This window comes from Hippocampus bargibanti, linkage group LG07 (genome assembly GCF_051943395.1).
Source record: "Hippocampus bargibanti isolate YZ-2025 linkage group LG07, ASM5194339v1, whole genome shotgun sequence".
Lineage (NCBI taxonomy): Eukaryota > Metazoa > Chordata > Actinopteri > Syngnathiformes > Syngnathidae > Hippocampus > Hippocampus bargibanti.
Window position 1 is genome coordinate 26766583 of NC_142740.1, and position 25955 is coordinate 26792537.

A 25955-nucleotide genomic window follows, 5' to 3' on the forward strand; every position below is an offset into this window, starting at 1 on the left:
CTTTTCCTCCTTTGGCCCTGCGCTTGTAGGGTTGTGGTTCTGGGTCGCCCTGCCCCGGTGGGCCCAAAGGGCCCAACCCGGACCAGGCCAGTCCAGAGACCGGGAGCTAGATAGCAGCCGGGCGCGGTAGGTATCAACTTCCAAAACCAACGCCGCCTTCTCCTTTTCATCCATTTTCTGTCTCTTTTTTTTCCCTATGACTCTTATCTCATTTTTAACTCATTCACTGCCAGACGATGTGCAAAAATATGTCCACTACAGTGCCAGGGTTTTTGTCATTGTCACTCAAATTGCAGGACACACAGAATATTGAGTTTTAGGACTACATAAGCATTCAAGACAGCGTTAGAAACTTTAGTCTCTCTTGTTTCATCGGGAAAAAAAGTTAATTCCTAAGTTATATGCGTTTGGAGTTATAGGAGCTTGAAGTGAGGGCGGGTGTTTAAAATACAATGAAATACATATTGGTTTATATAGCGCTTTAACACCAACCGAAGCTGGAACAAAGCGCTAACATAGAAAAAGGGGAAATGCTGCCCCCTTGTGGAAAGGAAAAACATTGCCAGAGGCCATGGCCAGCGCTTGATCGGCACCCAAAAAAAAAAAACCACATTCTGGAATGGCGCTCTATGTCATATTTTGAATTCCCGAATAGATTTGTGCATGGGAGTGAATTAGTTTTTAATTGTTGTATTTTAGTATTAAGTTATATGGATCTGGAGTTATCAGAGCTTGAAAGGGGGGCGGGTGTACAAAATACAATACAACACATACATATTGATTTATATTTGAAACTCGCAATTTCCGGGGTCATTTTGAAGTAGTTTTGGGACACTTTAACTCATTTTTATTGGTGTTTTGCATTTGACTAAAAATATCAGCCCGCGTGTTCTGGGTATTTTAGATGCTATAAAACGTTTTTCTGATGTCGGTTAGGAAACAAAAAAAAATGCTGTCGGTTGTCCTTAAAAAATAATTTTTGGGTTTCAAATTCTGCTTTGAATCCCTTGTCGTCCTCACCCTGATGCTTCCACATTGTCTCCTTAAGGACGAGCTGCTGGCAATTTTGTTTTTTATCGGCTAATTCTGGCCTGCCAAGATTAATGACTGCCTCTGCCTAATTGCCATTAATTACAAACCCAAGAAGCCTCCCACCCCCCTGATCCACTCGGAAGAAGAGAGGGTGCCACCCCTCCGGCCCCTCCAAAATACCCCTTCCCCCATAAGTATGTGCCCAATCTGGCAATAGATGGACTGTTTTGAAGAAGAACTTTAGAGCTGTTCTTGTGAAGGAGACGGGCAGTGTTGCCAATGATGTTACTCCCATATGGTGTTTATTTGCTCAATCGCATCAAATTGACATACCTCCCCCCTAGCGCACACACACACACACACACACACACACACACACACACACACACACACACACACACACCATCTTATTCGGCCCATTTATCCCCAGGACAAGCACACCTGTGATTGATACCGTGACCAACTGGGCTCAGATTGCAGCCAAACTTTGTGTTGGTATGCGTATTGCAGCGGAACAATTAATCCAGTTGAAATTGACGTTGCTAAATTGTAGATTTTTTTAAATTTTATTTATACATGTAACATAAAGCAATTTGAGTCAGATAATTGGTTTGGACCAAACTAAAGAGTAACATTTTAACTCATTCACGGCCATTCACAAATGTATTCATGAATTGAAAATATGACGTAGAGCGCCATTCCCACATTTGTTCGGGTTTTGTTTTTTCATGCTTGAGTGCAGATAAATAGCTGACCATGGCCTCTGGCAATGTTTTTGCCTTCCACGAGCGGGCAGCATTTGCCTTTTTATCCATGTTAGTACTTTGTTATAGCTTCAGCTGTTGTTAAAGCACTAAACAGACCAATATGTATGGATTGCATTGTATTTTGACTAGCCACCCTCATTTGAAGTTCATATCGTCACGGTTTGCGTGATGGTGGGGGATCCCAAAAAAGCAGACAGGAGGGTGCAGTAGGGTGTAATTGACAAATTGTATTAAATAAAGCCAGCAGGAACAAAATCTAAAACATCAAAGTCATCAGAACAGAAAAGTACAAAGTATAAAAGAAAACCATGAAATAAAAATCTGCCAAGATGAAACAAACCTGACTGGGTGAAGCAAACACATAAAATGACCTGACACCGAACGATCAAGCCCGGAGTCCTTTTAACTGCCACTGACTGAAACAATCAACGCCTGTACAGGTGCTGGCGGGGGCCGATAGTGCCACATGTTGGTTGCTAACCAGAATGTGACACATATGACTCTAGGCCCATATAAGTTAGGAATTAAATATTTTTTTCTGATTAAAAATGAGAGTCTAAGGTTTCTAAACCTGCATTGAATGTTTATGTAGCCCGAAAGCTCAATATTCTGTGGGTCCTGGAATTCAAGTGACAGTGACAAAAACCCTGGCAATGGAGTGGACACATTTCTGTGTCTATCTTGCAGTGAATGAGTTAAACATCGCACCCTACGTTTCAAGATATGCATCCAATCGTGTTTTATAAAAGACGGAAATCCGGAATGAAACGGAATGAATCGGTTTCAGTGATCAGTTCAAATAACTCTAAAAGTTGGGGGGGGGGGGGGGGCTTTGGTGCGCTTATATTTATTTATTTATTTATTCATTTATCTATTTTTCTATTTAGGTATTTACTTATTTATTCCTTTTTTATTTATTTATATTGGTGTTTATTTATTTATTTATTCATTCATTCATTTATCTATTTTTCTATTTAGGTGTTTACTTATTTATTCATTTTTTATGTATTTACAGTAAAGTCTCGTTATATCGATATTCAAGGGAGTCCGAAAAAATATCGATATAACCGGGACTATCGATATATCCGACCCTGTTTGCATGTAATTTTCTCAGTGCGTGCATAGAAATAGTATCGATATAACCGGGACTATCGATATATCCGATATCGATATAACGAGACTTTACTGTATTTATTTATGTGGGTATTTATTTATGTATTTATTTATTTGTATCAGATCACATCAAAAGGGTTTTAGGAAAAATATAGAAAGCCACCACACTATTTTATAAACAGTAAAGTCTCGTTATATCGATAATCGGATATATCGATAGTCCCGGTTATATCAATACTATTTCTATGCACGCACGGAGAAAATTACATGCAAACAGGGTCGGATATATCGATAGTCCCGGTTATATCGATATTTTTTCGGACTCCCTTGAATATCGATATAACGAGACTTTACTGTATTTTTAAAAATTGTTTCTATATTTTTACTCATGTCAAATTTGGGGGATGCAAAAATCACCCACCACCAAGCAGCAGCCTCCCCCACCCCGCCGTCCAATGTGTAGGTGAGGTTGGCGTCCGGAGAGAAAGCGAGTTAAATAACCCACCGTCACGGTTCACCAAACAATCTCATTTCGTCGTTCTTGTCCAGGCCCTGACGCCTACGACCACACCCCCCCACCCCCCCATCCCCTCTACGAACCCCCATCTAGAACAACAGTCACTTAAACATTTTATTCGGATCATGGTTCCAAGGCCTTCCCTCATGCCCTCTTGGATTTGGAGCACCGACTTGGGGTGAAAGTGTTTTTAATCTATCTATGAAACGACTTCAATTCAGTTGTCTATTGCAGCTATGTAAAACAACAAAAAAATACTATATAAAGATTTAATTAGGGCATTAAACAAGGATTAGATTTTCACAGCTGGATTTTAATACTGGTTATGGTTTCAAATGAGATGTTCAAGCCTGGGGTTTCGCAGCCAGCATTTTTTTGGGTTTTCAAGTGAAATGTCATGCCGGATTAGATTAGATTAGATTAGATTAGATTAGATTACCCTTTATTCGTCTCACAATAGAGAATTTGACATTTCACAGCAGCAAAAACAAAATACAGGAGCTGCTGTGAAGGCAACCACTCACACGTCGCCATCTATGAATCAAAACAACAACAAAAACGAAATGATAAATTCCATTTTAAGCACTTTCTGCACCCTCTTTGTTACATGAAGCAGTTCTAGATGAAAGCGGAGAGCATCAAAGCGTCCTTTCACCAGTGGATCAGGGACGTCATGGTGAAATGTGCACGTCTGCGACAAGCTAAATGTCGAATGCTAACACAAAGCTGTAGTATCTATTGATGAAAAGAGATTGTCTCACATCTCCTGTCCCCACGTAAATCCGCTTCAATTCCAAGCCGCGACAGTTCCAGGTACGCATCGGCGCACTGCGCTGACACTCCTTTCTAGCAAATCCTGTTTGGGATTTGTGAATTCACCAATTCACTTTTTTGAAACTTGTCCTGCCTTTCACATAAATCCGCTTCAATTCCAAGCCACGACAACTCCTTTCTTCTCATGGCGGGCTTCTCAAGCCATGAATCCATCCAACCGCAGACTATCCAACAGCACCGACCTTTCCGCTGAACAAAACGAGGCTGTGAAAATGCTGCCTATTGCAGGTGCAAAAAAAGGGGTTTCATGTTTAGGGTTTCATGTTTAGGGTTTCATGCCTGCATTAGGGTTTCAAAGTAGGAGTTCAAGGCAAGACAAAAGCTTCAAATTATGGTTTCAAGCCCAGTTTAGTGTTTCAAAATCTTATTTTTCCAAGTGGGGTTCTTGCTGTAGTGTTTAAAATGCTTTAAGGCAGAGGTGCCCCAAGGCGGTCCTCAGGGGCTGTAGTTCTGCCCGTTTACCATCTGTGCCTGCTGCAACACAGCCAATTCAAATGATGAGTTTCGTTTTCGTGCTTCTTCACAGCTTGGTGATGATCTTAGAACGTATTTGGTATCAAGTGTGTTGCATCAGGGGGCGACGGAAATCAGACAGTGGTCTGCGAGGACTGGTTGAAGGTTTCAAATAAGGGTCAGCAAGTAGAGACGGGGTTACGGTTTCAGAGTAGAGCTTCTAAAAACGGGTGTTAATGTTTCACAATGATTTTGGTTTGAAACGGGTTAAGGATTCAAACAAGGGTTGTGACCTTAGGTGGTCCTAAAATGGGGTTTCAACTGTAGTTTAGGGTTTTGAATTACGGTTTCAAGACTGAGTTCTTGTATCGTTGAGGAACGATGCAGTCATGGTCTCCAAATAGAGCTACTTGGATTCGAATAAGGTCTCAAATCTGATTCACGGCTTCAAACGAGACTTCTATCTCGGATTAGAATTGGGAAAAAAAGGTTTCAAGCCAAAGTTGGTGTTTGGGTTTGAATTAATGGTTTCAAGGTCTCGACTCTAAGTCTAGAGCAGTGGTTTTTAACCTGGGTTCGGTGAGTTGGTCTCAGGGGTTCGGTGAATCCTCCACCACAGCGGTCCACCCCTCAGTCTAGACTGCAGTTAGTAGGCACAGTCATTGGAAGAAGGGTTCGGTGAATGAGCATATGAAACTGGTGGGGTTCGGTGCCTCCAACAAGATTAAGAACCACTGGTCTAGAGTTTGTGTGAAATGCAGCAATGTTTCCCAAAATCACGATCTGTCTGTCGCATTGTGTGGCAACAAGGACCGAATTAACCATAAACCAAATGGCTAAATCGACAGCCAAGAGCACGGTCAATAAATATACCGTAATTAGCTCATTTGAATGAGCCAAGCGGGCAGGGAAAACATTCTTAACGCCATGACCAGTGGTCCAGGATGTAAAATGCATTGGCTCGGAAAAGCACTGTGGCGGTCTGTTCCCAACTCAGAACCGAATCAACAGTGGCCTTCTGCTTTTTTAGTCCAATTAAAGTCCAAATGCTGCAGCTACCAACCAATGTGAGGTGGAGGGGGTCCCTCTAGTGGTAGACAATAAAAATCACTGAGAGAACTCATTCACTGCCAGATATGTGCAAAACTGTGTCCACTCCAGTGCCAGGGTTTTTGTCATTGTCACTCAAATTCTACGATCCACAGAATATTGAGTTTTAGGTCTACATACACATACAATACAGTGTTAGAAACCTTATACTCTCTTATTTCATCAGGAAAAAAAAAGTTAATTCCTAAGTTATATGCGTTTGGAGTTATTGGAGCTTGAAATGAGTGCGGGTGTCTAAAATACAATGAAATATATATTGGTTTATATAATAATAATGCATTTCATTTATAAGCGCCTTTCAATACTCTCAAGGTCACTTTACAGTCACAGGATAAGTTTTTCTGTGGGTGAGCAGCGGCCGCCACACGCGCCAGCATTCACTCAGCCCGGAATAACTCAAATAGATAGAAAGCTAGCTAGCTAGTAGATAGATAGCTAGACAGTCAGCCAGCTAGATAGCTAATAGACAGCAAATAGATATACAAATCCCACGAGAAAAAAAAACAGTACAAAGCAGCGCCCAAATCCAAAGCGTTCTACTTTCTAAAGACTGGTGGTCACTTATCTCAAACTCACGCCTTTCCCCTGGTACTATAGCGCTTTAACAACAGCTGAAGCTGGAACAAAGCGCTAACATGGAAAAACGGGAAATTCTGCCCACTTGTGGAAAGGAAAAACATTGCCCGAGGGCATGGCCAGCGCTTGACCGGCACCTAAAAAAAACCTGAACAAATTCGGGAATGGCGCTCTACGTCATATTTTCAATTCCCGAATAGATTTGTGAATGGCCGTGAATTAATTCATTGTTGTATTTTACTAATTAATTCCTTAAAATGAATGAAGTGAAATGGCTTTGGAGTTATCTGAGCTTGAAATGGGGGCAGCTGTATAAAAAGCAATACAATACATATTGATTTATATAGCGCTTAGATAACAGCTGAAGCTGGAACAAAGCGCTAACATGGCCAAAAGCCAAATGCTCACCCCTCGTGGAAGGGGAAAACATTGCAAGTGGTCTGACCAGCGCTTTTTCGGCACCCACCACAAGAAAAAAAACAAAACCCGAACCTATTCGGGAATGGCGCTCCATGTCACACTTTTCAATTCCCGAATAATCAGGAATGGCAGTGAATGAGTGAATTAATTTTAAAAAAGCAAGTTGAAAGAAGTATTAATACTTCTTGCGGCGCGTGCCGATAAGGCGCTGGCCAGACCTCTGCTCCACTTTGGCCTGTATATAAGTATGCCGTATTTTTTACACAAAGCGCTTTAACAACAGCTGAAGCTGTAACAAAGCGCGAACATGGACCAAAGTAGAAGGGAAAAACATTGCCAGAGGTCTGACCAGCGTTTTATCGGCAACCCGCAAAAAAAAAAACCCAAAACCCAAACAAATTCGGGAATAGCACTTCACGGTATGCTTTTCAATTCCCGAATAAATTCGGGAATGGCAGTGAATCAGTTAAATTAGGTTTTTAAGTGTAGGAGTTGGAAACATAATCCCAAATTTTACCTGTTTTTTTTTTTTTTTTTCCAAGGCATTGTATGACGAGCTGAACTGATATGGACCCGTTTGCAAATTTGCCGCCTGTGTCTCACACACAATATCCAATTTGTTGCGTGGGAAGCCACTTTCGCCTTTGCAAGCGTGAGACAAGTTCACCGTGATATAACAGAGCCATTCTTCCAGCCGTTTCATGCTAGCTGGAGTGGGCGACTATAATTATGTGTAGAATAGCAAGAGGTGGCCCTAGTGTGGGGCAGACATGATGAGTCACCATGGTGCTTCGTGGTCGCCGGTGGAGGGAATCCGTGTGACGGTATATCAGGAGTCATACGTGGGTGACTTGAGTCACCTGATTCAAGTTATTTGAGTTGAGTCAGACTCAAAATGGCCACTTTAAGACTTAGCTGGGTGTCTGGCTTGTTTATTAAATACAATAAGAACATTTTGTCCTGACCCAAAAAAGATGCACGACTGTGAATGTATTTTCATTTTCATCATTTTAAGGCAAAGGTCTCAAACTCATTTTTTGTAGTTACGGTTTCTTCTCAGGGGCTGTTATGAATGTGAGGAAGCCATTAAAATATATCTATCTATCTATCTATCTATCTATCTATCTATCTATCTATCTATCTATCTATCTATCTATCTATCTATCTATCTATCTATCTATCTATCTATCTATCTATCTATCTATCTATCCCTCCCCTCCCTCTCTATCTATCTATCTATCTATCTATCTATCTATCTATCTATCTATCTATCTATCTATCTATCTATCTATCTATCTATCTAGCTATCGGCGTATCTATCTATCTATCTATCTATCTATCTATCTATCTATCTATCTATCTATCTATCTATCTATCTATCTATCTAGCTATCGGCGTATCTATCTATCTATCTATCTATCTATCTATCTATCTATCTATCTATCTATCTATCTATCTATCTATCTATCTCTATCTATCTATCTATCCCTCTATCCCTCCCCTCCCTCTCTATCTATCTATCTATCTATCTATCTATCTATCTATCTATCTATCTATCTATCTATCTATCTACCTACGGACCTCCCGACCTACCTACCTACCTAGAGCTAGCTAAAGCTAGCTAGCTTGAGCTATCTATCTAGCTAATTAGCTAGCTAGCTTTTTTAGCTTGTCCTGTAGCCACAAGGGGACACAACCCAGTGTCTTACGTGTCCCAAGCCCGGATAACACCGGATTGTTTGATTTGCTTTTGCGGGCCGAATAAAATGATGAGGGGGGCCAGATTTGGCCCCCGGGACTTGACTTTGACACGTGTTTAAGGCCTTGTGTTTGATTAAAGACTTTTTTGGTCTTCAATGAGGGGATTTTTTTTTTGTGTGATACGCATTGGCTGCTGCCGAAATATGTACATTTATGTTGACGGTATTTTCTGATTGTTTGACATATTTTATCTAAGCCAAAATGTGCTTTCAATTTAGCGACAACTCAACTTGATAAGCTTGAGAGCAGTCAGTAGAGGTGCACAGATAGTCTACATGGCTGAATATGGACTGATTCGATGCAGTCCATGCAGATCAATGTGCTATAACTACATTCAGAAGGAACTGCAAGATCTCCACTTGCGGATGATGATGCCTTAAATGCAACAAAATTGTGTGACAATGTCTACTCAACAGCTTAAATCTGCTTTTAGCTGCTCTCAAGATAAGTCTAGTCCGAGTCATCAAACTGTCACGAACGGGATGTAAAAGTGAACACCCACACTCCAGACTTCACAGCTGAGCACACTTTGCGCAGCCTTTGAAAATAGAGTCAAAATGGCTTAAGACTTACTAAAAGATCAGGTCCGAACAAGAAGGTTGCCCATTTTAAAAGAGCTAATTTAGTTAGCCACCCGATTATTTAGCCTTGCACTTAATGTGCGGTCTTGATCACAATTAAAAATCATATAGGCTGAGTGACGAGCTGCTTTGAAAAGTTAGTGTGCTACTGCCACCCAGTGGTCACTTAACGAACTGAGTTTTTTGGGGTGTCTAATTTCCTTTATACAAACTGGGTTTCATGACATGAATAGGTAAGTTTCTCAACAACAACAACAAAAATCATACATTGTCATTTGTGTGAACTGTTCCCCTCTCGCCCCGCATGAGATTTGAACCCAGAACCCCAGATGCTCACCACCCAATCACTGTACTGCTTGAGATTTATCCATAGGTAGGTAGGTAGGAAGGAATGTCGGGAGGGTGGTAGGTGGTGGGTGTAATGGCTGGGGAGATGGGGGGAGATAGTAGATAGATAGCTAGATACGTAGAGAGCTAGCTACGTAGATAGCTAGCTAGCTAGCTGGCTATCTAGATCGATAGATAGAGAGCTAGATAGATATATACGTAGATAGCTAGCTAGCTAGATAACTAGATACATAGCTAGATAGATAAATAGATAGCTGGATAGATACGTAGATAGGTAGATATGTGGGTTGGTAGGTAGGTAAGGAGCTAGATAGGTAGGTAGATATGTAGGTTGGTAGGTAGGTAAGGAGCTAGATAGGTAGGTAGATAGATATGTAGATAGGTAGATACGTAGATAGGTAGATAGATACGTAGATAGGTAGATAGATACGTAGATAGCTAGATAGGTAGGTAGGTAGGTAGATAGATAGATAGATAGATAGATAGATAGATAGATAGATAGATAGATAGATAGATAGATAGATAGATAGATAGATAGATAGATAGATAGATAGATAGATGGGCGGGCGGGCTGATAGATAGATAGATAGATAGATAGATAGATAGATAGATAGATAGATAGATAGATAGATAGCTCAGCAGATTGATAGATACGTAGAAAGCTAGATAGACAGACTGACCCCCCCCAACAAAAAAAAATAAAGAGAGAAAACAAAAAGCTTAAAGTAACTCAAATTTTCCCCCCTTTTAGAAGGAGAAGGACCCTCTGTACGCCCGCATCAACAAAGGAAAGAAATAAAGACACACGGGAACCGCAAGGCAGCCGGAGACAGCACTGAGAAAATTGAAGGACGGAGAGAGAGCTCCCCACCCGCAATTGTTTGTATGTTTGTGCGTGTGTATGCGTGCGAACTTCCCGCCTCCCCTTTCGCTCACTGACTCGAGGCAAGCCAGGTAATTCACACGTCTGGACTTTCCTCACCTTCACTTTCTGCTCTCTTCGCTCCTTCCTCGGCTTCCTCCGCCATCTGTGTAGACTGTCGCAGAAGCCCGTCGTTGGTTTGACTCGGGTGCAGAAAGAAACTCTCTGGGAGCTCCTCACTCGCCGAACATGCAAACAAATACACGCATCAATACACTTGGTTGGCCCAACCCTCCTGGCAGACTGATTCAAAAGGACCAAAAACAATGTGGAAGGGCCACAGAGTTCATTCTCTATAGCTTTTTGTACAATAGTAATGCCAGGAGATGAAACAATGAGGAAATGAGTCATTTGAAGAGAAATATAACATGATTTTTTTTTCTTTCTTTGTTCTTTTTAATTCCAAATTGAGCCGCAATGTGGGGGTACAGCTCTGTGGGGTAACTTCTAGATCATCTATTTACATCACATTTTGTAAATAAACATGAGTCGCCGTCTCAGGCTGTGTCGGATCTCTGTGCCATCAAATAGGGAGATTTTCAGTTATGCAAAAATTTCAACCCAAGCAATAGCCACACGCATTTCCCAGGGTGTAGTTCAATGCTTGGCCACCCTTTATTTTAATGCTCCATCTTGCTCATCTCACCACCTATGAAAGCCTAAAAGGGTCTAAATGTAATATTTTTTTCCTGAAATATATACCATACACACATAATATGGCCATTAAATTGTATTATTAGACAATAATAATAATAATAATAATAATAATAAAAAATAAGAATAAGAATAATAATAATAATAATAATAATAATAATAATAATAATCATAACAATAATAATAATAATATATTATAATATTAATATTAATAATAATGTTCTACCCGTGCCCGCGTGGGTTTTCTCTGGGTATTCGATTTCCTCCCACATTCTAAAAACATGAAAGAGAAGTTAATTGAACACTCAATAAGTGTGCCTAGCAGTTGGCTGGCAAGCAGTTCAGGGTGTCCCCCACTGACTGCCCAAAGCGGAACACAAAATGGCAGAAAAACTTTTGAAAGGCACTTTAAATGTATTATTATTATTGTTATTATTATTAATATTCTCTAATATCTCATCATTATATATATTTTTCGTAATGTCATGCTTATTTTAACATGTTATAAAATATTTTCCAAGACTATCGATGTTTTTTTTTTTTAAGTCACTTTTTATTAGATAATCCGCTATACTGGTTGCGGGAGAAAAGTCAGTTTTGGAGGTGCAACATTAAAAATAGTTACGGTCATATTTCCTAATTTTACAATGTAATGTACATCATATTTATAGTTATTTCAGTTCGTTTAATATTGACTTTTGTAGGCTTCCATAGCTGCTCATTTTTGGGGGGGATATGGTGCTCCCTTAACTTTGCTCCATTCCCGCATTTCACACCAAATTACAGAAGAAAAAAAAGCACTTTTTTTTCTTTTTATGTTTTTAGGAGTATTGCGTATCTCAAAAGCCATCACCTAAGGCAGGGGTGTCAAAGTCATTTTTTGCCGCGGGCCACATTGTAGGTATGGTTTCCTCTCGAGGGCCGTTCTGAATTTGGGGAAGCCATTAGAATGTTTAAATCCCTTCAAATATTACATATAGAGCACACCGCAAATTAATGAATAACTCGTTTTCAAATCTGAAGTCAAGAATAATGACTTTTATTGTGGTTGACATCCAAAAATATGAAATTTTGGCTCAGATTTTAGCAATCATCATGGAATTTAACAAGTTTGATTTGCTTTCGCGGGCCAAAAAAAATGATGTGGCGGGCCGGATTTGGTCCGCGGGCCTTGACTTTGACACTTGTGACCTAAGGGCTGCCAGATATGAAAAATGTGATAATAATGCTGGAAAAGGGTCTCCATCATTGACTTCTCTGATACAATATGGAAACTTTTACAACAGGTCAAATTGTCAGTATGATTACTGTATTTTCCAGTGTATAAGTCGCACCGGACTATAGAGCGAACCTTTAATGAATGAAAAAAGTTTTCCAAATATAATATATAAGTCCGTAAACGTTTTCCAAATATAAGGCACAATGCATTATAAGGCGCTACAGTAGAGGCTGGGGTTACGTACTACTTCTTCTACAAGGTCATCTTTTGAAGAAAATGAAGGCTTTTCGGTGCGCCTTATACATACGGTAATAATCGAAAAAGAAAACTTAAATGACTCAATGCCAACCCAACCACCTGCGTTAATTTTTTGTTAATTATTCTTTCTTAATTATTTCTGATACTTAAAGGACAACCGACGCCCTCTGACAAGTTGTGTCCATAATTTGTAAAATCACTTCAAATGACTTCTACTGAGCGTATTTCACAAAGATTCATATATAGCATATAGCTATATTTTACGTTTTAAGACTCGCGCTGAATAGTCAGGAAGTCTTTTTTTCGAGTTGACGACGATGCCTGACGTGACGTCACGGAGGGAACGCCCCTGACCGAGAAAGCGACACCCAATGCATTTTGGGTACTTTGTTTGGTCTGAAAACTTCATGTTGATGTCGAAATTAGGAGAAAAACACATAAATAACACCATGGTGAATCGTTGTGTGTTGCACCAAGACTACTATTTGATACTAGTTCACACAAATTCCCAGCAGACAAATCAGCCCATTTCCAACGGAGCTTGGGCGCCATCGTGTGCATTTTCTGGGACGCTACATTGGAGTTCTGACACCTCCAAATGATCCGGAAGGACTTCTTTAATCAATTGCAAACATTTATGCTTTCCTCTTCAGAACTATTTGAATCATATTCATAACTGGATGAGTAACAAGAAAGCATCTTCTCTGAATCTGAAGCCATTTTTTTGGAGTGGATTTGCCTTTATTAGTCTCGCAGTGGAGAAATTTACATTTCACAGATTTGATTCTAGAGCAAGGCAAGACATCCTGGCGTGACATCATAAACAAGGGGGCGGGACCTTCTGAAACTCGGCATCTCCGAGGTCATTTTGAAGTAGTTTTGGGACACTTTAATTCCTTTTTTTTGTGTGTTTTGCATTTGACTAAAATATCAGCCTCCGTGTTTTGCTATAAAACGTTGTGCTGATGTCAGTTAGGAAACAAAAAAAATGGTGTCGGTTGTCCTTTAAATTACCCAATGCCAACCCAACCACCTGCGTTAATTTTTTGTTAATTGTTGTTAATTATTTATGTTGTTAATATATTTGCGACACTTAAGTCACTTTTTTTGGGCCTCATATATGAAAGTTCACCAGTTTTTGCCACCGCATATGGATTTTTCGGTTGAAAATATATCTAAGCTCCTGGTTACATTCGTTGGAATTGAAGAGGAAGTCAGCTGTTTTATTTTGAAACAAACAATTCTCACCAAGTCGGCCATTTTGTTTGAAGGCAGCAAAGTCAAATAATCCTAAAATGTAAACAGTCATCCTCGACAGATGGACGACGTGAAAATTGTCAAGCTTTACCAGGTAAGACATATAAAATGTCTTTTTGATAACTCACCACAGAATATATATATATATATATATATATATATATATATATATATATATATATATATATATATATATATATATATATATATATATATATATATATATAAGGGGCCCGTTCATCGCGGCTTTGTGTGATTGTTTTTTTAGATTTACTTACACTGATTGGAAACCAATCCCTCAATTAGCCGCTGTCCATTTTTTGAGGTTGCACTGTGTTCTACTATTATTCATCCAGAGACTCCCTGTTTCATGGCCACAGTTTTTTTTCACGGTACTTCACCCTCATGATGTTCTAGAGATGAAGCAAGAAAAGGGAATGTAAACATTTCTACGTTTTACCTCAACTAACAGTTTCTTCATGTAAATTGACAATATTTTTTATCTTTATGAATATATGACATTCTGCAGTCGGGGGTTTCAACTTTTTTTTTAGGTTTGTATTTGCTCTTAATTTCCGTATATCAACCATGTATAACTGTTCCAAATAAACACATCTCAATTATGTTTGCTGTTGGTTGTAATTTATGCTTGACGTCCCCTTCAAATGATTTTTTTGCACATGTAAACAGAGTGTCAACAGGTCAAAAAGTTCTATTTGAGATTTTTAAATGAAATACTTATGACAGGGGTGTCAAAGTCATTTTTTGCCGTGGGCCACATTGTAGTTATGGTTTCCTCTCGAGGGCCGTTATGAATTTGGGGAACCCATTAGAATGTTTAAATCCCTTCAAATATTACATATAGAGCACACAGCAAATTAATGAATGACTCGTTTTCAAATCTGAAGTCAAGAATAATGACTTTTATTGTGGTTGACATCCAAAAATATGACATTTTGGCTCAGATTTTAGCAATCATCATGGAATTTAACAAGTTCGATTTGCTTTCGCGGGCCGAAAAAAATGATGTGGCGGGCCGGATTTGGCCCGCGGACCTTGACTTTGACACCTGTGACTTATGAGGACAAGCGCGATAGAAAGCTTTTTTTTTTCCTGCAGTGAGAATAATTCATATCCTTGATATTTGTTTTCTTTCCAGGACGCATATCACTGGCACTATTTGTCGAGGCTAACTTCTAGATCAAGTTATGTCAAAGTCATTTTTTGCCACAGGCCACGTTGTAGTCACGTTTTCCTCTCAAGGGTCGGTATAAATTTGGGGAAGCCATTACAATGTTTAATCCCCTCTGTATATTACATATAGAGCACACAAAAAATATTCAATAACTAGTTTTCAAATTTGAATGTAAAAATATAATCATTTATTGTATTTTATATGGGACAATTTGAAATTTTGGACTTTAGCAAGCATCATAGAATTTCACAAGTCTGATTTGATTTCGCGGGCCGAATAAAATGATGCGGCGAAACAGATTTGGCCCTCGGGCCTTGCTTTGAAACCAGTTTTCTAGATTAATCCAGAAAGGTCTTTCAATCTATTTTATTTTTTGTACTTTATATGTTTGTGTATGAAATATAAAAATAATTAATATAAAAAAGTGTATATAACGTATTGTATGTATGTTATAACTCGTCTTTGGCGTTACGAGCCTGGAATGTTGCCGAACATCTTTTGTCGTCCCCTCCATTTAATTTTTTTAGTCTGCTTCTTTTTACAAAAATAAAAACTGAATACAAATTTGAATTTGCCAAACATTCACCCTTGAATATTTGTATTTGTTTTTAAAATAAATACATAAATAAACGTGCTTACCGGTAACGAGCTCGCTGTTGTGACGTGACAAACCGGCCTAGTGACATTCCTCCAGGATGAGAAAAAAAACTAAAACATCCAAACTCTTTCGAGAATTTGTCCTTCAGCAGACCCGTCGGACGGGATAGGACTGCTTTTGGTGTGTGTGTGTGTGTTTTCTACTTATCTTCATTCAGCCACGAGAACGATCTTAAATGTGAATGAGAGAATTTTTCTGATGGTTTTCACTTTTAATCGATAATATGTTGGGCCAACAATGAACATGAGAGGATAAACGTACAGACTGGTCGTGTGTACTTCGGAAGGACCTCAAAATACGATGACTCAGGTGAGTTATTTCACAATCCGTCCTCACGGACTCCCGACACCGTAAATGTACGAGATAATTTGTCCATTTTTTGATCTGACCCAGTCTCAAATGAAGCTTAAAATTATAGTAAATATGTTTCGATCATTTTTTTTCTAGGGTGTGTGCAAGAGAGAGGCGGTACGCCACCACGGTTTGGATGTTTAAGAGGGTGTGTGTTTAAAATATTTTGATATAGGTTCCTATACACTCTTATTAATTTTTATGCTCGAAATGAAATAGTTCCAAACCGTGGCGTGTTTACACTGTAAAATCAAAAACATGTCTGACATGATTTAATTATTTTTTTTCTGTCTTGTCACGTGGTTATTTTTTCAGAGTGTACGCATGGGACAGGCGATCTGCCATCTCAATCTGGATGTTAAAGGGGGTGCGCAGGTTAAAAATGTGCATTTTCAAATCAATGATCGCAATCTGTGCTGAGTTTTGGGTGGCAAATTTGAATTCTGTTGTCAAATTACGTTTTGAGGGAACTGGAGGTGTGCTGAATCAGTGTTAAAGGGGGTGCTTGGTTTAAAATTTGAAAGAATATTTCAATTGTGCAACTTCAAATCAATTGTATTGATCACACTAAGCTTATAGCGGATAATTAGCATTTTTTACGCATAATTTTGGTGGCAAAGATATGTTTTATTTGTCGGGATGGTGAATGTGGCTGCATAGTTTAAGAATTTTAAGACTTAAATTACATACCGCCAGTCATTTCTGTGCTGCAAAATGGATATCTCGACACAACATAACATCAGCTAAAGCGCTACGTGACAAGCTAGTTCTTTATTTTTCTCTTTTTGTTCATAAAAAAAAGGGTTATGACTCCCCCTTGTTGAAAAATTGGGCAATCCCGAAAATGTCTTCACAATATATTTTATGCCTCTTCCCTAGTCTGAACCAGATATTCAGATTAGTTTTGTGGAATATGAGTTTAGCAGCAAAATCCACGCATTTATTTAGTGATCTCGAGGTGCAACTTTTTGTCGACTGAAAATGATCTCATTGTTACTCACAACTTATGTGACAATAAATCACAGATCGCCTGTTGTCTGAAGTTGAACCACGACTGGTCGTTATGTTAGACCTGATCAACCGTCATGTCATTTTCAGTATACAGCACGTGACAAAATGGCCACCCCTGAAATGGACAAAACTAGCTGAACTCATCTTTTTAAAACACTATTTAATCCGAATGCCGGTTTTAGACTACAGAACATATTGTTGTAAAGAACATTTTTGGATTGATTCCCCTAAAGACCATTTAATTTGTAAACATGACAGTTTACAAGTCACATCAAGATAAGCTTTGTCAGCCGAAGGGGCGCACCCCTTTCTTATCAAAACAACGTTAAGAGTACAATGCTTTCAGCTGTTGCAAGTCAGGTTGATATTTTGCAGTTATCTTTTCACCTGCAGACAATGGACTTAAAATCCCTGAGGGCTAAATTCCAAGACAATGACATCCTGTTGAGGGAACCCGGAAAAAAACCCACCCTCCCAGAGAAACCTAAGACAGTCCCCCCTGCGACCACCACGAGGCACTACCTCCCGGCAGGGGCACGCCCTTCCTTGCTAACCTCCATCAGCCAGACACTGGACGGAAGGACCACGGTAGCTCCCAGGGTAGTCTTTAAGGATGAGAAGAAGGAAAGCAAGACATCTGTCCTCAAGAAAACCTCGATGGACAAGAACGACGTGAGGCTTCAAATTGGCAAAGAAAAACTGAACAAGGAGCCGCTGGATGAGAATTCACTGTATCACAAGGTGAAGAAAGACAAGAAGCCTCAGGTGGTGACCACCGGGGATCTGGTGTCAAAAGCCGCAAAAACTCATTTGGACGAGGTTCCATCCAATCCAATATTGGACGCATCCACCTTGGACAGTCCGGTACTCGGTCCGTTCCTCCCCATACCTCCCGAGTTTGATGACGTAAAACCAGAGACGCAAATGTTTTCGCCAAACTTATTATCCTCACCCGATTCGGATGTCGCAATGCCCTTTTCTACTGGCTTCACCCCACGCCATACCTTCGTTCCTGATATTCCAGCTCCTTATCTCCCATCTCCCGATAGTGAAATGCCTCTGGAAACAAAAACTCCTCCCCTTCCCAGTTCCATACTTGACCATCGAGGTAAAATTAGCCGAGTGCAACCCCCTCAACCCATCTACCACACAATCTCCATCCCACCAACTCAAGTCTCCTCCATTATGTCGTCCTCTCCTGAACCTGGACATGGCTCTACGGGCGGTGTAGGACCTATAAGTATAGAAGCAATGCTGAAGTCCAGGTCGCCGACCCCGCCCGAAGATCCTCTATCGTCTCTCACAGGTTCAGTTACAGCTCTCTCAGCCCTAGAGAGGGCTGAAGACATGAGTCAAGTGAGGAGGTCCAATGCCGGAGACCTCAGGATACTGAGTGCTCTCCAGAAGGCCGCCAGAAAGCTAAACACAGAGTAAGAAATACACATCACTATGTTAATGTCCAAATGTTAGTGATTCTAAGAATTAGGACTGACATTTCTGGTCTCAACTCTCAAACAAACACTTCTGTTTCCAGTATGCCACTTGGCGAGAATCTCCACCTACCTCAAAGCCCCAACCTTTCGCCCACAGACCTCCCACCCGTTGACTTCGACTCTCAGTCCACATGGCCCAATAGTCACAATCATGGTAAGTCCTCAGCAATCTGCGTTCTTTCGGGCTTTGAGTTGGCCTCCTATGTTATCATTACAATATAGTCAAGTGGCTGACAATCAAACGTGCGGCATGTGGACGTGGTTGGACTACCAATATCCGGTGAAAGGTTGAACGTATCAAAAGTTTGGCATGCGATCACCTCTCAACAACTTTCTCAGCTGGTTTGGTTTCCTCACAAATCAAATTCCGTCACTCCCATGAGTTTTACCCTACAGCAGACGTGCCCGAACTTCCTCTGACTGCATTCCATTCAAGGCTTTAATATAGTGAAAGGCGGTCGTCAGGTGTAAATCTTAACAGAAGAAATAATGTCAAGAGATTTGGGATTAATGAGGTTAAAAACTGTACACAGGGGAAGCTTCTCCAACGTTGGACGTACCGGAACTGTTGGATGTTTTACCTCCTCAGCCCAGGAACTTAACCTTGGACCAGGCTTCTCTGGAAGTTCCTCCAAAGAAGCCTACCAAACCCGTCATCAAAACACCCAACTTCGACCCTCCACCACCTCCAATAAAATACAACAGTATGTTTATTAATTTGGGATTTAAATGTACTCACTTTTGAACACTTAATAAAATCTGTCTAATGTCAATTTATGTTGTACCAAAGCAATCCCAGTGGCTTCCAAATTACCAGAGATGCCCTCCACCAATGAGGCAAATTTTGGTGGAGGGGCTGTTGATGTACCTTCTCAAGAATTGGTGCTGTCCCAATTGGGAAACGGGAAGTACAACGGTCCAGATAATACAGACGGAAAGAACTTTCCACCATTATACAGCAATGGTATTACGCTAACTGGCGCCAAAGGACTCCCTAACAGCAAATTACAGGACCAAACGCAATCGTATCAAGCAGACTCCTACCCAACTTCGCTGGACGGTCAAGCAATCGCAGTGTAAGATGCACGATCGAAATTCTTTTGATATACAGTGATTTATTTATTTTTCCTTGTCAAAATGTTTTATCTTTTCTAATTGTTCCGCAGACATCAAGCTCACGTCAATGACAACCACAATGACCTTCACTCAACTAATCGGAAAGCAAAGACTGAAACGGGAAGAAAAAAGAAAGGACCTCCAAAGAGTAAGAACTCCTACGACTCAAACTAGAGAGTGATCGTAAAGGTTTTGTGAAATGGTACGCTAGGTGTCTTAAATCTGTGTAGGGTATAATAACAAAAGCAAGACGATCAAAGTGTTCTGCAGCCTCAGTATATGTTCGGTTCAGTTAAGAAATTTATAGTGCGGTGTAGTTGTGTCAATGATTCATGATGAAATCACTGCAATGGCTCTTTTATCACAGATCCGTACGCCGAAGCCACCCGGGAATCTGTAAGTCGATTTGTTATTTGTCGATTTGTTAAAAAAAAAAAAAAAAAAATGTTATATTTGCACGATGGAGACTGAATCAAGCCGTCTGTATTTTTTGCAGACCGAAAGCAATAACAAGACAGGGTGGTTTGGAAAGTAAGGTCCTTGTTTTATTTTATGATTGTTCCCATCATTATATATATATATATATTTAATTCTAGTGTTATTTGTATTTGATTTCTATTCAATTCAAATTGTTATGTTGTATTAGTTTGATAATTTATATTTTATTTCTGAATTTCTTTGTTCATCTATGCACATATGTATTTGTTAATTTATTAATTACTTTATTTTTTTTATTTTATCCCTATCATTTTATTCGATTGTATTCATTAGCAATTTTTTTTATACTTTATTATTATAAATCAAGCAAAATTTCTGTTATTCTTTCATTTACTTAACTCATTCACTGCCAGACGTGCAAAAATGTTTCTGTCATTGTCACTCGAATTCAAGGACCTACCAAATATTGAGTTTTAGGACTACATCAACATTCAATGCTGTGTACGAAACCTAAGACTCTACTTTTATCAGGAAAAATGAGTTAATTCCGAAATTATATGCATCTGGAGTTGCATGATCTTGAAATGGCAGTGAATGAGTTAATTGGTGTATTTTACTAATTAATCCCTGAAAAATTAATTGCATTTCATGTTGACTTAAATTCCATTTACTGCGGTGGACAGAGGCGACAAGAAGTCCACGTTGGTGGCAGAGGGGCCCGATAGCAAGGAGCTGAAGAAGCGAGAGAAACAACGGTTGGAAAAGGAGAAGAGGGAGTTGAAGGAAAAGCAAGAGCGCGAGAAGAAAGAACAGAAAGAGCGGGAGAAGCGCGAGAATGAGATCAAGAAGAAATTCAAGGTGAGAGAAGGGCAGAACATGACGCTGTCTGGAAATGAGGAGGTTGGAAGGTGGATTTCTTCTTAGCTCAAATGCCCACTTTTCGCCTATTCCATGAAAATACATACACGTGTATATCTTCCTTAGATCACAGGGAACGAGGAGGCCATGTACCGGGCAACGGTTACCGTGACAACCAAAGGACGCAAGAACGATCTCCCCGTCCAGAGCGGCGACAACATTAGCATCATTCGCACCACCAATTGCCCAAAAGGAAAATGGTTGGCGAGGGACCTCACAAACAACTGTGAGTCGAACCACGTTTAGCATGTGCGCGTTTCTTGACGCAAAAAAAAATGGAGTCTTGATGGGGTTATTTGTTTTCCTTAGACGGGTATGTCGCGGTGGACCACGTGGAGCTGGACATTAAGGAGATGCTGGAGCTAGGAAAGAAAGCATCCAGCATTCATATGAACAGCCCAGTGGAAACGGATATCATCTCGCTGGGAAGTCGGTATGTGGAAGGAAAGAAAACAGCCGTCTGTATACTTATGCTTGAAAGGCGCTTAGAAATTAAATGTATTATTATTATTATTATTATTATTATTATTGTTATTATTATTATTATTGTTATTCAAGCTAAACGTAAGACACAAGTTTCATTCATATCAATCATGCGGGCCGCACTAACATTAATCTTTCATATCAAGGCGGGCCGCAAAATATTCTTTCGGGGGCCGCAGTTGGCCCGCGGGCCGCGGGTTTGAGACCCCTGATGTAATGTGAATGCCATTTGCTCAATAATGTTAATTTGCTGTCTGGCCGTTAAAGATGATTTTTAAAAAGACAAACTAATTTTCTTCAGATGTTATATTCCCCCCAAATAAACTTTCTTTGTTAGCTTTCAAAGGGGAAAAAAGAAAGAATAATAATTAAAAATACTGCTGATATTTTTTTTTTCACATAGTAAGTCAACAATTAAAAATGCATGTCAAAATATTAATGACAAATTGCCAACAAAGCACACTGCCTAAACAATGAACCAAACATACTGTCGCTGTTCAACATGCATAAATAAACATGTATACATAAATAAATAAATAAATAAATAAATAAATAGACAGAGATCAATAAATAAATAAATACACATATTTGAATGAATGAATAAATAAATAAACAGATTATTGATAAATAAATAAATAAATAAATAAACACAAATATTTGAATGAATGAATAAATAAATAAAGAGATTATTGATAAATAAATAAATGAATAAATAAATAAATAGAGATAAATAAATAAATAGAGATAGATAAATAAATTAATAAATAGATAAATAAATAAATACGCGGGTGGATTAATAATTAAATAAATATAGGTACATTGATAAATAAATAAATAAATAAAGTTAGATACATAAATAAATAGCTGAATAAATAAACATAGACCTAAATAAATAGACAGCCTAATAAATAAATAAACAAATATATAAATAAATAAACAAATAATAAATACATACAGTAAAGTCTCGTTATATCGATATCGGATATATCGATAGTCCCGGTTATATCGATACTATTTCTATGCACGCACGGAGAAAATGACATGCAAACAGGGTCGGATATATCGATAGTTCCGGTTATATCGATATTTTTTCGGACTCCCTTGAATATCGATATAACGAGACTTTACTGTAGATATAAATATATAGAAATATAAATAAATACAGAAAAAAATAAAGACATAAAAAAGAAACTAAATAAATATCTTTATATTTAGCCTGAAAACCACAAAAGCTACACGCCTTCTATAGGTTGGCAATATGTATTTTAGTCAACATACATTTAGTTATTAATCATCCTAACTTACATTAGTCTAAAAGATTTGTAAGAATTTGCATTCTGTGACTACTCTAATGTCCATATATCTGTTGGATTCATGATTTCATCTCCCCCTCCCGCCTCATCAGGACTTCAAACCACGACCCGCTATCAGCCGAGAGCTGTAAGTGTTCTCTTCTTCTTCTTTTTCTTGCTGTTTGTGTCGATCATATATGTCTTACATTAGAGTCACTGGACACAAGTTTAATGTCTTCTAGTCTCAGATGACAGTGAGGAATGGACCGCTGAAGACGATGAAGCGCTCTCCTCCACGGTGGCGTACCCACAGGCGCCCACGTAAGGTCGCAATAAAGTTGTTTGTAAAGTTGTTGCTTTGACTCATTTCCGCCCGTTTTAGCTCCACCAGTCAGAGCCACAACCACGCAGTCTCCATGCCAGACATAGGTAACAATCACTTATGTATACTCATTTCTATTTATTAGTGTCATGCTGCCTTGGGATACGGGTTTCAATTGTCAATGTAAAATAGAATTTATAATTGGAGAATATTTCCTACCTCACCGTGTCTGTCTTGACTGTATATCTTTGTCTCCCTCAAAGCACATGCGGATCTCGACCTGAAACAACAACACGGGCGCATTGACGTGAACGCTGGCGCCACCAATGTCCAGTAAAGCTCACTGCTTCCTTTTACAGTGACTCATATGATTTATCAGAATCAGAAAGCATTTGATAGTCCAATGGGGAAATTATTGTGTATAATTTGTCTAACAACGTATATGTTTTGTGTCGAGCAGAAACAAGAATGAAGCGCTTCGAAAGTTGGCTACGTTTTTCCAATCATCCAATTCATTACAGCCAACGGCCAGGTAGGCTTAATTTATTATAATACGACAACTACATACCTCAAAGACATTGTTTGCTCTCTATTCAATTTGAAATTTTCGTATGAACTGAAAATTTGATCATGACAGTGACACTTTGTTGTGCTGTGGTCCAATTCTCATTTTACATGACTAATTTCTTTATAACAGTGTCTTTTCCCTTGTTACATAATTGCATTGCATTTCATGTTGGCTATATGCTGGTTTAAAAAAAAAGGTAAATGTTTATTTGGGTCTGGAACTGGAATGAATTGCAATTTGATTCATTTCAATAGGAATTGTGACCTCGATTTATGAAGATTTCAAGGTCTAGATAGACAAACAAAGCAAATGAGGTTCATAACTTGAGAGGCTCCATTGTGTTTACTTTTTATAACTATCTATCTTGCAATTAAGACATTACATTTGCACCTAATGAAAACAGATTGGAATAATTATCACGGCTGCCTTCGAGCTTCTCGCCACATTTGAATGACGAACGTGAACATTCTCTCCCTCGCCTCGAAGGGGCGCCATTTTAAACAAGTCTGTAGCCGTAGTTGTTGCTGAAGCGTTTGATAGCATTCGCGCTTTACATTTCAACAATGTCCCCAAAACAAATAATTTCGCTTTTCACACAAAATAAATAACCCTCAAATGCTAAAAGAAACAAAAAATAAACAGTTATAGCGTCATATTTTATCACAGATAGTCACACATTAAATATTTAAATACTCCACTGAAAGTCGTTTTTTGTTTTATTTTCGCTATATATGGCAAAGCTGTGGGGGTGTACTGCCATCTAGTGTCTATTTTACGAAACAACACACCAAAAAAAAAGCCAAAATCCAATGTATTGTGCCACAATCTATCACAATAAACGAACGACCTTTTTGTCTTTCTTTTTACAGCACCAGCAATGAACAAGAAACAAGTAAGTCATACCTCAAAAATCATTTTTATCTAAATGTACTGAAATCACGGAAGGCAAAGAAATAGACCTTTTTTTTACCAGTAGATGAGTTAGGTTTTAGCTATGTCTTGAATTCAGTTTAAGAGGGATTCAAAACTGGATTATTGTTTCGGATTATGGTTTAAAACATAGATTTCCAGTCTGGGTTGCGTTTTGTTGTTGTTGTTGTTGTTGTTGTTGTGTTTGTTTGTTTGTTTGTTTGTTTGTTTTTTTTTTGGGGGGGGTAAAGGTTCCAAATGTGAGTTTCGATATGGTCGGATAATTGAAAATTGTACCTACAGTACTTGCCAAGCTAACATTTAACCTAGCTAATAAAATCAAATCAGCTACCAGAAATTATTCAAAAGTAAACATTGAGGAAAGAATCAATGAATAACTTGGCTGACAGTGTCAACAAACATCTATTTTCCCCCCTTGGCATTTGTTGGGCGTCGCTTGCTAACTAACGCACCTTTTACTTGCCCTTCAGGGCCTGTGCTTGGCAGACATTATGACGTTCATCAGTAAGTTACACACGCATACACACAAGTCACTTGTGGCTATTGCATGACAAAATAAATAAAAGTTGTCGGGAGGGATACAATTGTTATTAGTTACTTATTATTCACTATAAGGTTTAGTTTTAAATTTCAGTTGTCATGTATTTTTCCTCTCTCTATGTTGTATCACGTCGGTAATGAAGAGGAAATCGTCAATGGCAATTTCCATCATATGAAACGGGAATGTATGTTGTTAGACTAAGGAGGAAATGTCCTAAAACATGTGTTGCATTTTGGAAGTAAACCTGTCTAACCATTAAAAAAAACGGTTTTGTTTTTTTTCCGCAGGCCTCAGGCAATGGATTTCGAACATCCCGATTTGCTCATTTTACCTCCTCCAGAGCCCTACGCCGACAAGAACAAGTAGAAAAAGAAGAGAACGGTTGAGGTATCGCTGAGGATTGAGTACGTCTTTTTTTTGGGGGGGGAGTAGGAAGGTGGGGTGGTATTCTTCACACTTCACCTTTTTGGACCTTATATATTATTGTTTTTTCTGTTGTTTTTTGTAATCGTGCACCAACAAGAGGGTGGACCTTCTTCTGGATGACAGGCTATTTTGAAAACAGAATATGGATTAAAGGACAACCGACGTCTCCGGACAAGTTGTGTCCATAATTTGTAAAATGTCTTCAAATGACTTCTACTGAGCGTATTCCACCGCATATAGCTATATTTTACGTTTTAAGACTCGCGCTGAATATTCCGGAAGTCTTGCTTTTGAGTTGGTGACGAGTCCTCACCCTACGTCACTGAAGGAACGCCCCTGACCGAAAAAAGGACACATTGTAGCAGTCCTTCCATCATGTCAATGCATTTTG

At 39.0% G+C, this 25955-nt stretch overlaps 2 protein-coding genes and 1 long non-coding RNA gene across 12 annotated transcripts in view; 2 read left to right on the plus strand and 1 right to left on the minus strand.

Moving 5' to 3' along the window:
• Positions 1-10631, minus strand: part of LOC148896009 (uncharacterized) — a 58969-nt gene extending 48338 nt beyond the window's left edge. For both annotated transcript variants that reach the window (XR_016115477.1, XR_016115476.1), the window contains exon 1: positions 10495-10631. This is a non-coding gene — a long non-coding RNA (uncharacterized LOC148896009). The remainder of the gene's footprint in view (positions 1-10494) is intronic.
• Positions 1-13975, plus strand: part of dab1a (DAB adaptor protein 1a) — a 214407-nt gene extending 200432 nt beyond the window's left edge. For 7 of the 8 annotated variants that reach the window (XM_088999991.1, XM_088999990.1, XM_088999989.1 and 4 more), the window contains 2 exons: positions 30-126; positions 10264-13975. In XM_088999991.1, coding sequence (XP_088856117.1) covers positions 30-110 — 81 coding nt within the window. In that variant the 3' untranslated portion in view covers positions 111-126; positions 10264-13975. The remainder of the gene's footprint in view (positions 1-29; positions 127-10263) is intronic. The other variant, XM_088999993.1, reaches the window with a different exon arrangement.
• A 1785-nt stretch (positions 13976-15760) lies between these two features.
• On the plus strand, positions 15761-25567 carry LOC148896010 (uncharacterized). Of its 2 annotated transcripts, XM_089000603.1 has the most exons (20): positions 15761-15984; positions 16123-16174; positions 17431-18467; positions 18572-18684; positions 19064-19234; positions 19321-19606; positions 19697-19794; positions 20014-20042; positions 20143-20177; positions 20768-20942; positions 21069-21228; positions 21312-21435; positions 22891-22925; positions 23020-23098; positions 23160-23206; positions 23363-23432; positions 23560-23631; positions 24537-24559; positions 25068-25101; positions 25426-25567. In XM_089000603.1, the coding sequence occupies exons 2-20, from the start codon at positions 16163-16165 to the stop codon at positions 25502-25504; spliced, it is 2679 nt and encodes an 892-aa protein (XP_088856729.1). In that variant the 5' UTR covers positions 15761-15984; positions 16123-16162; the 3' UTR covers positions 25505-25567. The 2 variants fall into 2 exon arrangements, with proteins under 2 accessions (XP_088856729.1, XP_088856730.1); XM_089000604.1 differs by lacking the exon at positions 16123-16174.
• The last annotated feature ends 388 nt before the right edge of the window (positions 25568-25955 follow it).